The 14,545-nt window shown below is 43.7% G+C and overlaps 1 protein-coding gene across 1 annotated transcript in view; it reads right to left on the reverse strand.

Annotated features, from left to right (window-relative positions):
* Positions 1-14,545, reverse strand: part of rin3 (Ras and Rab interactor 3) — a 90,317-nt gene that overhangs the window by 34,637 nt on the left and 41,135 nt on the right. The window contains exon 4 of the mRNA XM_033027756.1: positions 221-293. Within this exon, the coding sequence (XP_032883647.1) occupies positions 221-293 (73 nt within the window). The remainder of the gene's footprint in view (positions 1-220; positions 294-14,545) is intronic.

A 14,545-nucleotide genomic window follows, 5' to 3' on the forward strand; every position in this document is an offset into this window, starting at 1 on the left:
GGTCGCGCTTGCTGCATGGAGTCGCATGCTCGTGGGACAGGCCCTTTAGTGCGCGGGGATTGCTGGTCGGCGTGGACTTGGTGGGCCGAAGGGCCTGTTTCTGCACTGTATCTCTAAACTAAAGCTAATAACTAAAACTAATGCACAGAGCATACTAATATATAACATATTAATACAACATGTTATATGTGGGGAATAGATTCAGCAAACAGTGACCTACCTGCTTACACAATAGAATGCTACCATTTTGAAGATATCTTCAAACACCAACAAGGAGCCATCCAAGTACATAACTGAAAACAAAAGATGAATAGAATTAAGAATTTCATTACTAGAATCACAGGTACAAAATATTGGCCAACATGAAATGGCACATAAAGCAATTTCAGAATTCACTGTGTTGAGCCTCCAATTTAATGATAGGATGGGTATGGCCTGGTTGGAGATTGAGGTTGGCAGTGCAAATCCTGAGCAATTTTTACCCATATACCCACCATCATCATTCCTATTAAATCTTTCTCCTCTCACCTTAAACCTATGTCCTCTGGTTCTTGATTCTGGGTAAAAGACTCTGTGTATTCACCTTATTTATTTCCTTAATGATCTCATACACCTCTATAAGATCGCCCCTCAGCCTCTTGGACTGTCAGAATCTTTTTCCCAGGGTGGGAATGTCCAACACTAGAAGCCATGGCTATAAGGTGAGGAAGAGAGTGTGATGGAGATGAGCAGGGCAAGTTTTTTACATAGAGGATGGTGGGGGCCTGAAATGCATTGCCTGGGGTGATGGTAGAGACAGATATGATAGTGGAGTTTAAGAAGCTTCTAGATAGGCACGTGGATTTGAAGGGAATGGGAGGTTATGGATCACTTGCAGGCAGATCAGATCAGTTCAATTGGGCACCATGCTGGGCACAAACATTGTGGGCAGAAGGGACCGTTCCTGTGCTGTACTATTCTATGCTCTTGCGCTCCAAGGAATAATGTCTTAGCCTGTCCAACTTCTCACCTCCCATTATAACTCAGGCCCTAAAGTTGTGACAACATCCTCATAAATCTTCTCTGCTCTCTTTCCAGTTTAAAAACACATTCACGTTTTCTCATTCCTGGCCCGTGCAAAAAAAGTTAAAATGTGGAAATGTTACCCTTTTTGCACCTATTTTACGCCGATTGCCCATTCTGCTAGGCTCTCCTCTGACGCTCACAGTTTCAATGGCAGTCAGGGCTTGGTTACATTTAAAGCAGGGGCCCATAAGTCCCGACCAGATGCATCTTTTGACAGCTCAAAAATGTGCCTTATAGTTACATCCTGCAGCTTTGCAGGAGGTCTGGTGGCCTTTGTAGTTGCCTTGGTTCGTTTTTGAGGTTTAAACATGACTCTCTTGACCAGAAACTCTAAAATGTATATGCACATATAAACATTGGTGCAAACCAGTCTTCCTGTTACTGTCCCTCCAGTTCAGTTTTAAAGCTATCTGCCTTCCTGTCATTTGACATGAGACACACCACAAAACATGCCTGCCATGAAATTCAATACTTGGTAAAAGTTAGCAGAAGAAAATTGAAAAAAAATAATTGTGCATAGTGTTATCATGTTGAGAATTTCACCCAAACTTTTCAAAGGAATAAGGAAGTAAAAACCTCATTCATGACAACATTTAGTCTCCCTGCCTCTATAATTGCCTTCACTAAATCCCTGGACTCACTCATGTCGAGAAAGTTAGAAAAGAATGAAAAACATGCTATGTATCAGGAAGCAACTATTTTATACATACATATTTTCAAGGAGGAAGCTTGCTGATGTAAATGAGTTCAATATGATGCTTTAGAGAGAATGAAAAATATTTTTATTCTGTTATGTTCAGTTTTCAAAGAGAACTCTCAGGGCTTCCTTATGTTCATAGCTCATAGGAACAGAATTAGGCCATTCAGCCCATCCAGTCTATTTTGCCATTCAATTATGGCTGTAGACCTAGATTTATTATCAATTTACCTTCTTTCTATCTCACTGTTTTGATCCGTAAAAGCTTTCTGTTTTCTGGTTACATTAAGTTTCAATGTACATACATCTTATTGCGCATTGTATTGTTTCTCCGTTTAGATACTGACCACAGCTTCTATAGTTATTTTGGAGACAAGAGACTGCAGATGCTGGAATCTGGAGCAACAAAAAAATCTGCCAGAGAACTCAGCAGGTCAAGTAGCATCTGTGAAGGGAAAGAATTGTCAATGTTTTGGGTTGAAAGCCTGTGAAGTAATGACAATTCACCTCCCCCTACAGATGCTGCTTGATCCATTGAGTTCCTCCAGCAGTTTGTTGGTAGGTTCTAAGTTTTTCTGACAGCTAATAATGCATCTCAGCTGATGTTCTTCATCTATCTTACTTTATTTCACCTTTCCTGCTTTAGAAAGTTTTGTACAGCAAGTCACTGTTTCCTCTTACTTAGTTGCTATCATCTTCTATTTTCCATCAATTTTCTCAGCATAAGATTTCAGTGTTCTCCTCATTGTGCACTGTTTGCAGAAATTATTTTATTCAATCTTCACCGTACACACTTTGCAGCAAGGCTTAGAGATTTAACTTGTAAATATTATATCCTGTGATTAAGCTCTACCTCTATGGATAGATACACTGTGTCTCTGTGCATTCTAAAGCCACATTCAGTAATCACGATGAAATCCGAGTGGAATGCAGTTGAATGATGAGAACTTGTGGCAAATTATTATTTTTTTATTAAAGCTTTATTACAGACACAGGTCCATATAACACATCAAACAGAAAAACAAGAAGATACAAAAATACATTAAAAAAATTGCATATTAGCCTATAAAATATACAAGCTATTGCACCAATGCAGTCTTAGCCTAGAAGTGAATCTATAGCAGCTTTTCAGAGGGCTGACTAGGGCTTCAATTATATGGTTCTCTGACTTGTCCAGTTGACACATAAAACTAAACATCAGCTGTCTTAAGAGTGCCTCACAGGTTGGCACTCTAGTGGACACGAACAATTGACTGGCACTATGCCACCTAGGGACACGAAGCAGCATCCTCATTGCATCATTGTATGCTGCCTTGAGTCTTTGCATACTCTTTTTCAAAATCTAAGGTTGTTGGTGTTTAAAGGAGGCATTGCCTGAGGCATATGTCGGAGAGAGTTTAGTTTAGTTTTAGTTTAGAAACACAGTATGGAAGCAGGCCAAATGTGTAGGAAGGAACTGCAAACCGAAGATAGACACAAAAGCTGGAGTAACTCAGCGGGACAGACAGCATCTTTGGAGAAAAGGAATAAGTGACGTCGAGACCCTTCTTCAGACACTTTGACCCACTGAGTCTACGGCAACCATCCATCACCCTTTCACACTAGTTCTATGTTATCCTACTTTCTCATCCACTCCCTCCACACTGGGGACAATTTGCAGAGCCCATTTACCCTACAAACCACCACGTCTATGGGATGTGGGAGGAAACAGGAGTACAGGAGGAAACCCACGTGGTCACAGGGAGAAGGTGCAAACTCCACGTAGACAGCACCCACAGTCAGGATCGAACCCGGATCTCTGGCGCTGAGCCACCCTGCCGCCCAAACTTTGGAAATTAATTGATAGAATGTAAATTCCACTAAACACAGTCTAAAGCAAGCAAGTGACTATGTGTGTGCAAATTAGACAGTTCCAGTATCATGAGAAATCTATTATTTACCCTTTCAAAAGGTATCAGTAGAATTCTTGCCAAATGACACCTGCCCAGATATGATAATTGGCTCTGCAGTCAGAAAGAAAGGAAAGACCTCGAGGACATTCGGAACATGTGGGTATGAGCCACCATCATCATGTAAATCAGGATATGTTCCTCTCTCCACAGGCACTGTCTGACCCACTAAGTACTTCCAACCTTTTCTTTTAGAGATACAGTGCAGAAACAGGCCCTTCAGCCCACCGAGTCTGCATCGACCAGCGGTCCCCACACATCAATACTGCCCTACACACACTAGGGACAATTTATACTTCTACCAAAGACAATTAACCTACAAACTTGGAGTGTGGGAGGAAACCGAAAATCTCGGAGAAACCCCACGTGGTCATGGGGAGAACGTACAACCTCAGCACAGACAGCACTTATAGTCAAGATCGAACCCGGGTCTCCGGCACTGCAAGGGCTGTAAGGCAGCAACTCTACCGCTGCGCCACCGTGCTGCCCAATACTGCCAAGTACGCCAATTCTGAATCCATGTGACCAATCATTGTTAATCCCTTGCATTTTAATCTTCTGGATCATCCTAACATGGGGGACGTTATCAAATGCCTTACTAGAAACATAGAAAATAGGTGCAGGAGGAGGCCATTCGGCCCTTCGAGCCAGCACCGCCATTCATTGCGATCATGGCTGATCGTCCCCAATCAATAACCCGTGCCTGTCTTCCCCCCATATCCCTTGTTTCCACTGATAGAAATCTCCATGTAGACAACATCCACCACCCTACCCTCATCGACCACTTCCAGTACTTCCTCAAAAGCCTCGTAAGACGAGGCGGGGAGAACGTACAAACTCCTTACAGACAGCACCCGTAGTCAGGATTGAACCCGGTTCCCTGGCGCTGCAAGTGCTGTAAGGCAGCAACTCTACCACTGCACTACAGTGTCGCCTGTTTACTGTTTTTGTGTTTGTAGCTTTGATATGCCATGTGCTAATTTAAACTCTGCCCATAGGAGAAAACATGAGGAAGAAATTATGTATGGTGTGATGGCCCTATAACATTAATGTTTGAGCGTGTCTGAAGGGGCCATGTTAAGAATTATAGTCATTTATAGCAGACAGAAAATGAAGAAGATTGATAGTGAAGAATCTGTCAGCCTAGATATTGCCAGAAATGCGGGCCGCAGCCTAAGGATATGGGTAGGCTGTTTAGGATTGAGGTGATGAAAATATCCTCCATCCAAAAAGAGGTAAATCTGTGGAGTTTTCTGCTGCAGAGGGCAGTTGAGGTCAAATGACTGAATACATTTAAGAAAGAGTTAAATAGGCTAAGGGGATCAAGAAGAAAACACAAAGAAAGCTCTGAATTTGGGTGACCAATCATGTTCATATTAAATAGTTGAGCAGTCATAAAGGGCTAATTGATCTCATATTCCTACTTTGTATTTTCAGATTCCCAATTGGTGGGCATGTCTGCTGGGTCTAATAACCCTACCATAGTGAGCGTCCAACTTGGCTTTCAGATTCTCAGCTAGAAAATGGCGTGTGTTCTGCTTCCTCCCATCTAGGTCTTGGTGACATTTGCCTTCAAGTTTCTTTGTTCCATGAAATACATTTGCATTTAGGAGTTGGATACCATAAAGTGATTGCTCGTAGTGAAGCAATGTTCAATATCAGTACCGTTTTCCACTCTGTGTTAGTTCCAAGTACAAGCTTGACATCTTTCTGGTTCACACCAATTAAATTAATATTATAGCTATCTTGGGATTATTTGGGTTCACCATGTTCAGGTAGCAACTATATAATAGTCTATTTTCCTATATCAATAGCACAACTCATTGGCATCATCTTGAAATTGATGATCTGCTTTGGGATGTTACATGTTGCTGCAGCATTGAGATGAGATATCACTGGTGGCCCTTGCATTGGCATCTTAATGTTGATACACCTAGTGCAATTCAGTTCAGTTCAGAGATACAGCGTGAAAACAAGCCCTTCGTCACATCAAGTCTGCACCGACCAGTGATCACCCTGTACACTAACACTATCCTACACATACTAGGAACAATTTGCAATTTTATCAAGCCAATTAGCCTACAAACCTGTATGTCTTTGGGATGTGGGAGGAAACCGGAGCTCCCGAAGAACAGCCACGCAGTCACAGGGACAATGTACAAAGTCTGTACAGACAGTGCCCGTAGTCAGGATCGAACCCGGGTCTCTGGCGCTGTAAGGTAGTAACTCTACTGCTGTGCCACTGTGCCACCCTAGTCTGTGTCCTTGTCACAGGTTAGACCTCTTTTAACACTAAGTCCAATTGTTCCTCTGAATCTGACCATGTACAGTGGCTTGCAAAAGTATTCATACCCCTTGAACTTTTCCACATTTTGTCACGTTACAACCACAAACGTAAATGTATTTTATTGGGATTTTATGTGATAGACCAACACAAAGTGGTGCATAATTGTGAAGTGGAAGGAAAATGATACATGGTTTTCAAATTTTTTTACAAATAAAAAACTGAAAGTGTGGCGTGCAAAAGTATTCAGCCCCCTTTACTCTGATACCCCTAAATAAAATCCAATGCAACCAATTGCCTTCAGGTCACCTAATTAGTAAATAGAGTCCACTTGTGTGTAATCTAATCTCAGTATAAATTCAGCTGTTCTGTGAAGGCCTCAGAGGTTTGTTAGAGAACATTAGTAAACAAACAGCATCATGAAGCCCAAGGAACACACCAGACAGGTCAGGGATCAAGTTGTGGAGAAGTTTAAAGCAGGGTTAGGTTATAAAAAAATAGCCCAAGCTTTGAACATCTCATGGAGCACTGTTCAATCCATCATCCGAAAATGGAAAGAGTATGGCACAACTGCAAACCTACCAAGACATGGCCGTCCACCTAAACTGACAGCCTGGGCAAGGAGAGCATTGATCAGAGAAGCAGCCAAGAGGCCCATGGTAACTCTGAAGGAGCTGCAGAGATCCACAGATCAGGTGGGAGAATCTGTCCACAGGACAACTATTAGTCGTGCATGCCACAAATCGGGCCTTTATGGAAGAGTGGCAAGAAGAAAGCCATTGTTGAAAAAATGCCATAAGAAGTCCCGTTTGCAGTTTGCCACAAGCCATGTGGGGGACACAGCAAACATGTGGAGGAAGGTGCTCTGGTCAGATGAGACCAAAATTGAAGTTTTTGGCCTAAATGCAAAACGCTATGTGTAGCGGAAAACTAACACTGCACATCACCCTGAACACACCATCCCCACTGTGAAACATGGTGGTGGCAGCATCATGCTGTGGGGATGCTTTTCTTCAGCAGGGACAGGGAAGCTGGTCAGAGTTGATGGGAAGATGGATGGAGCCAAATACAGGGCAATCTTGGAAGAAAACCTGTTAGAGTCTGCAAAAGACTTGAGACTGGGGCGGAGGTTCACCTTCCAGCAGGACAACGACCCTAAACATACAGCCAGAGCTACAATGGAATGGTTTAGATCAAAGCATATTCATGTGTTAGAATGGCCCAGTCAAAGTCCAGACCTAAATGCAATTGAGAATCTCTGGCAAGACTTGAAAATTGCTGTTCACAGACGCTCTCCATCCAATCTGACTGAGCTTGAGCTATTTTGCAAAGAAGAATGGGCAAAAATCTCAGTCTCTAGATGTGCAAAGCTGGTAGAGACAACCCCAAAAGACTTGCAGCTGTAATTGCAGCGAAAGGTGGTTCTACAAAGTATTGACTCAGGGGGGCTGAATACTTTTGCACGCCACACTTTTCAGTTTTTTATTTGTAATAAAACTTGAAAACCATGTATCATTTTCCTTCCAATTCACAATTATGCACCACTTTGTGTTGGTCTATCACATAAAATCCCAATAAAATACATTTACGTTTGTGGTTGTAACGTGACAAAATGTGGAAAAGTTCAAGGGGTATGAAAACTTTTGCAAGCCACTGTATCTGTCTCCGAATGTCCATGGACTTCCCGTGACCCCCTTCACGGTGAACTCTTTGCAGTAATTAGTTATCAATCTTCATCGTGCACACTCTTTCCCATCTGCAGAGCATTTCTTTACAGCCACTCCATTTGCAACATCTAAGCCAGCTTGGCTGTATTCTCTTGTTCCCTTTGGCTCGCTATGCCTCTGCTTCACAGCACATGCTTCCTTCTCTTGGCCATCAGCTCTGCAGCTTTGCACATCTGTATACATTTTTCTAGGGTTAACAGTTTCACCAAGCAACCTTTTTGGCCAGCTGGATGCCTGCATCCTGCATGGAATCCAATATCTGATTGCATAGTTCTTATAGTTTGCAAAATTGTAATTAAGGTTTCTTCGTGTTCCTAATTGTGTGCAAAGATCTAATGGTGGTGAACTATTTCATTTTCAAGAGGTTTGCAATGTGCTTGTAAATGTAATGCACTCTCCAGAGCATCATATAGAAATGTTATGGTGGGTTTCAGTGTTCTTCCCTTGTGGTCAATGAGATACACTAGCATTTTTACTAATGCCTGCTATGGTTTAACACCAAAGTCCAGTTCAATATAGGCTACAAATTCTTCCTTCGACACTCTGTTTCTCAGACAGGTTACTGGCCAGAAAATCTGACGGCTTGGCTGATATTGCTTCCTTGTTCCTTTGTTCATTGTCTCAATGGAATCACAGAGTTCACTTGAACTTCTAAAGTCTCCATTTGAAAGCAGCTACAATTTTCAAATGCACTTAATGATATTTTTTGCTACTTATATTACTGTTTAAAAAGTTTACGTTTGCGTGCAACATGCAGCAGCGTTGAAAGTGCATGTTTTTGATTAGACAATAGACAATAGGTGCAGGAGTCGGCCATTCGGCCCTTCGAGCCAGCACCGCCGTTCAATGTGATCATGGCTGATCATCCCCAATCAGTACCCCGTTCCTACCTTCTCCCCATATCCCCTGACTCCACTATTTTTAAGAGCCCTATCTAGCTCTCTCTTGAAAGTATCCAGTGAACCTGCCTCCACCGCCTCTGAGGCAGAGAATTCCACAGACTCACAACTCTCTGTGAGAAAAAAAATTTCCTCGTCTCCGTTCTAAATGGCTTACTTCTTATTCTTAAACTGTGGCCCCTGGTTCAGGACTCCCCCAACATCAGGAACATGTTTCCTGCCTCTAGCATGTCCAAAGCCTTAACAATCTAGATATGTTTCAATAGGATTCCCTCTCATCCTTCTAAACTCCAGAGTGTACAAGCCCAGCTGCTCCATTCTCTCAGCTTATGACAGTCCCACCATCTCAGGAATTAACCTTGTAAACCTACGCTGCACTCCCTCAATAGCAAGAATGTCTTTCCTCAAATTAGGATTATGCACACTCAGCGATTTATTGGCTATAGTTAAGTAGAATAATATACACAAAATGTTAGAGTAACTCAGCGGGACAGGCAGCATCCCTGGATAAAAGGAATGGGTGAGGTTTCGGGTCGACACCCTTCTCCAGACTGATCCATCCAACTGCAGAATTATAATGGTCAGGTTAGCTACAGTATTTGGGAGGCTAGATGCAATGGTACATTAAAGGATAATTGCACTCAAGATATAGAAGGGATGATGGAACTGGAAGGAAGAATTTGGCTGGAAGACCTACAAATGGTGCCCAAAACGTTCCAAAGAAAGCAATCTAAGCCTGTCTAACCTCTCTCTGTAACATAGTCCCAAATCCAGGCAACATTCTGGTAAATCTCCTCTGCACCCTTTCCAAAACCTCCATAATCCCTGTGTTGGTACTATTAAATAAAGGGAGCGTGGGGAACATAAAATGGAAAATAAGGAGATGACAGGTGGACTAAACAACTATTTTTTATCAAAATAGAAATAAAAAATGCTGGAAGTTCTCAATAAGTCAGGCTACATCTATAGATAGAGAAACAGTTTACATTTGAGGTCAAAGACTTTTCGTTAGTTTTGTAAATCAGGGATTTGAAAGAAGGGATGGTCTCCCACTAGAGAATTATAATCACCAGGGAAATGGTAAGGAACAAAATAATGGGGTATGGGCTGACAATTCTGTGGGTTGACAGACCTCATCCTTGATACTTAAACGGTGGGGCAATGAGATCGTTGGCAGTACTTTTCCAAAATTCCCTAAATCCAGGGAATGGACAGGTAGATCGGAAAATAGCATGAGTAATTTATTCAAAAAGAAAGATGAAAAGGAGGAAAATATGAACCTCTTTTCATGTTAATGTTTCAAGGTTCATGTTAATAGTGAGACAGAGGTACACATGCACCTGCTCTAAAAGCACCTAACACATGTGGTGTTCCCGATGTGGGCTCCTGTACATTGGCGAGATCAAGCGTATACTTTGCAACCGCTTTGCTGAATACTTGCGTTCAGTCCACCAAGCACTTTTGGTCGGCACGGTGGCGCATCGGTAGTTCAATAGCAATATTGTTCAATAGGCCGGCATGGTGGTATAGTGGGAGAGATACTGCCTTACAGCGCCAGAGACCCGGGTTCGATCTTGACTACAGGTGCTTGTCTGTACAGAGTTTGTATGTTCTCCCCGTGACCTGCGTGGGTTTTTCCCCCGAAATCTTCAGTTTCCTTCCACACTCCAAAGACGTACAGGTTTGTAGGTAAATTGGCTTGGTAAATGTAAAAATGGTCCCTAGTGTGTGTAGGATAGCTTTAATATGTGGGGATCGCTGGTCAGTGTGGACCCTGTGGGCCGAAGGGCCTGTTTCCGCTCTGTATCTTTAATTACACTAAACTAAACTAAGCACGACTGGATCTCTCGGTTTCTAAACCATTTTAACTTCCCTTATTTATTACAATACTCCATTGCCAGAGTGAGGCCACATGCATACTGGAGGAACAGCGCCCCAGGGTGGCGCAGTAACACAGCTATAGAGTTGCTGCCTTACAACGCCAGAGACCCAGGTTCAATCCTGACTATAGGTGCTGTCTGTATGGAATTTGTACATTTTCCCTGTCACTACATGGGTTTTCTCCGGGTGCTCCGGGGTTTCCTCCCTCATTCCAAAGACTTGAATATTTGTAGGTTAATTGGCTTCTGCAAATTGCCCTTAGTGTGTAGGATGTGAAACTGGGAAACAGAATGACTGTATAGGTGATCATTGGTTGGTGCGGACTCAGTGGGTCTAAACTAAACTATTTGTTCTGGGTAGCTTCTAATCCAACAGTATGAACAGTAACATTTCCAATTTTAAATAACTAACCCACATCTGCCTCCTTCCCCCAAGAACCCCCCCTCCTTCCCCTTCCTGCCCCAACCCCCCTTCCCTCTCCCACTTCTCACCTTACCCCCCATCTCCCCCTCCCCTCTACACCCCTCCCCTAAAACATAGCTGACCCTGCACCCCTCCCCCCCCTCGGCTTGTACTGTTTACAATGAATACACAATTTGCAATTTTTCTATCCCTGAACTGAACAATTTGCTAGTCTTTATCCTCGTGGGCTCGCACTTGTCATTTAATCCCTGGCTCTTGACCAACAATCTGCCTATCAAATAACCCTCTCGCCTGTGTTCACTGATTACCGACCATACTGTCCTGCCCCAGCTTCCTTTCTCACCCCCCCTACAATCAGTCTAAAGAAGGGTTCCGACTCGAAATCCATATTCTCTGGGGTGCTGCTTGACCCGCTGAGTTACTCCAGCATTTTATGTCTATCTGAGGTTAGTATCTATCTTAGTGGAAATAGTAGCAGTTTTCCCCACAGCCATCAGGCTATTAAACACAATGAATAAACTATGAGCTCTGAACTGCAAAAGACTATATTATTATTTGTTATTTGCACTATATTTGTTATTTATTGAACTTTTTATCTTTCCCCCCCCATTATATATTCACATATTCTGTTGTGCTGCAGCAAGTAAGAATTTCATTGTCCCGACCGGTACATATGACAATAAAACACTCTTGACTTGACTCTTGACTCTATTAAGGACCTTTAGCAAGGCACGAATCTAAATGCAACATCAATATGGCTTAGCGAAAAGGAAAATCACGTCTAACAAATTTATCAAAGCTGGTTTTAGGAGAAACGGGTGCTGCAGATAGGGAGAATTGGTGAATGTATGAGACTGAGATATCCAGAAGGTGTCTGATAAGGGGTGACTTCAAAGGTTATTGTGGAAACTAAAAGCCCGACGGAGGAGGTGGCATCGTGCATAGATAAAAGATAGGCTGACAAACAGGAAACAGAATGGACAAAAATGGCTCTTTATGTGGTAGGGAAGATTTGATGAGTGGTGTACTATTGGGATTGATGATCGGGCCACGATCATTTACAATTTATATAAATGGAATGAAGGCACAGAATGCATGGTTACTAAATTTGCTAATAACATAACGATGGGTAGGAAAGTAAGCTGTGAAGAGGATATAAGGTGGCTATGAATTTATATGTGTGCAGGAAGGAACTGCAGATGCTGGTTTACACCGAAGATAGACACAAAATGCTGGAGTAACTCAGCGGGACAGGCAGCATCTCTGGAGAGAAGGCATGGTGACGTTTTGGGTAGAAACGTTGCCCATTCTTTCTCTATAGAGAGGCTGCCTGCCCCGCTGAGCCACTCCAACATTTTGTGTCCATCTTATGAATTTATATAGATAGGTTAAGTGAGTGGGCAAAGTAAAACATGGGAACATTGCTCATTTTGGGAGGAAAAAAATCTAAATAGTGAGAGGCTACAGTCTGAGGTGCAGAGATTCTAAAACATGATTTGCAAATTCATGTCAATTAGTAATATAGGAAAAGGAAAGATTGGTATTTTTTATTCGTTGGGGAATTAAGTACAAAAGTAGGGAGATTCTGCTTTAGTTATATAGGATACTAGGATAAGATAAGATAAGATAAGATAGAATTTATTTGCCACACAGCCAGGGTCGGTGGAATTTGGGTTGTCAGCAGCGATACAATAATAAAGAACACACAACCACAATAAAACTGTAACACAAACATCCACTACAGCATTCATCACTGTGGTGGAAGGCACAAAATTTGGCCAGTCCTCCTCCATTTCCCCCCCGTGGACAAGACCAGAGTCCAGAGTCAGTCCAGGATCGGCTCTTCCTCACCGGAGTTGGTGTAGGCCGCAGGCCGGCGGTCGAGATTTAAAGTCCCCGCCGCAGCCAGAAGCACCGTAGACTGCAGGGCCGGCGGTCGAAGCTCCCCTCCAGGGGTGATGGTAAGTCCATGCCGGCCCCGCGGTAGAAGTTGGCCACGGGCCGGCAGTGATGGCTTCTTCTTCCCCCGGGTCCCCCACGAGGGATCCCGGGCTGTAGACGCCGCACCAGCTGGAGCTCTGCAGACCGCTGCTTCAGGCTGCGACTTCAGTCTGCCGGCTGCCCCGGGCCAGCGAAACGGAGCGCTCCCCTCCAGCGAGGGCTCACCCGCTCCACGCCGAGAGTCCACACTGCGCCCGCCGCTGAAGTCCTGGGCGCGTCTCCGGGAAAGGCCGCGCCGATCCTTGATGTTAGGCCACGGGGGAGGCGACCTGGAAAAAGTCGCCTCTCCATGGAGGAGGCGACCGAAGCGGTTTCCCCCTTACCCCCCCACACCACCCCCCACACAAAACACACAAAGGAACATTAAATACATACTTTAAAACATACAAAAAAATTTAAAAAAGTTGAAAAAACTGACGCGCTGCTGACATGGCTGCACACAGAGGAGCGCCCCCTACACAGTAATAAGTGGGACCCATTGAGTCCCATGTTCACACGGGAGGGCTGGTCCCCCAACGCATTATTCCACCATGCCAATATTGGTGGCCCGTGGGGGGGGGGGGGGGGGGGGGGGGGGCTTTCTGGAGCGCTAGTATGGATGTTGTGGGCTGAAGGGACTGGTTTCCAGAGGGCTAGTATGGACATTGTGGGCCAAATGGATTCTTGGGGTGGCAACTCAGTCCCTCAAGCCTGATGTGCTGGCAGCTCACTCAAGCAGGGATCAAGGCCACCAAATTCAAGTGCAGTTTCCTACCACTTCAAGCAGGGTGCAAGGCTACCAAACTCAAGTGCAGTTTCCTATCACTTCAAGCCGGGTGCAGGGCCACCAAATTCAAATGCAGTTTCAAACCATTTCAAGCAGGGTGAAACCACCATAAAACCACACACAACACCACATAAACGCCACACTCACAGTTCAGTAGACATTCAGTGTGTTCAGTTGATTCACAGCTCAGACAGAGTCGTGACCTCTCCCTTCCCTATCTTGCAGAGACTGAGCCACACCCACACTTCCACGTTTTATAATCCCTCCCCCCTCCCACCGGAAGGGGCGTGGCCTTCATGGCATGATTGACAGGAGAGAGATTCTCAACTTTTTTAAACACTAATAACACTTTTATTTTTCATTGATGGGAAGAATCCTCTGCACCTGATGAGCGGAGGGGGACTGAGTAAGATGGCCAAATATCACAGCCGTAAGTGGTAGAGTTTTATCTAAAATCAATATACAGTGCAAACAGGAAGTTGTCAAGTTTAGACTTTTAATCATTTGCTATTTCAAACCAATCACCACCAACCATTTGCTGTGCTTTATTTCAAACCAACCATTTGCTGTGCTTCACTTCAGACCAACCACCACCAACCATTTGGTGTGCTTCACTCCAAATCAACCACCACCAACCATTTGCTGTGCTTTATTTCAAACAAACCACCACCAACCATTTGCTGTGCTTTATTTCAAACCAACCACCACCAACCATTTGCTGTGCTTTATTTCAAACCAACCACCACCAACCATTTGCTGTGCTTCATTTCAAACCAACCACATTTTCATTTTCAAACCACATTAAGGGCACTCAAAGTCAGTAAAACCACACTCACAGTTTAGTAGACATGTG

This window comes from Amblyraja radiata, chromosome 9 (genome assembly GCF_010909765.2).
Source record: "Amblyraja radiata isolate CabotCenter1 chromosome 9, sAmbRad1.1.pri, whole genome shotgun sequence".
Lineage (NCBI taxonomy): Eukaryota > Metazoa > Chordata > Chondrichthyes > Rajiformes > Rajidae > Amblyraja > Amblyraja radiata.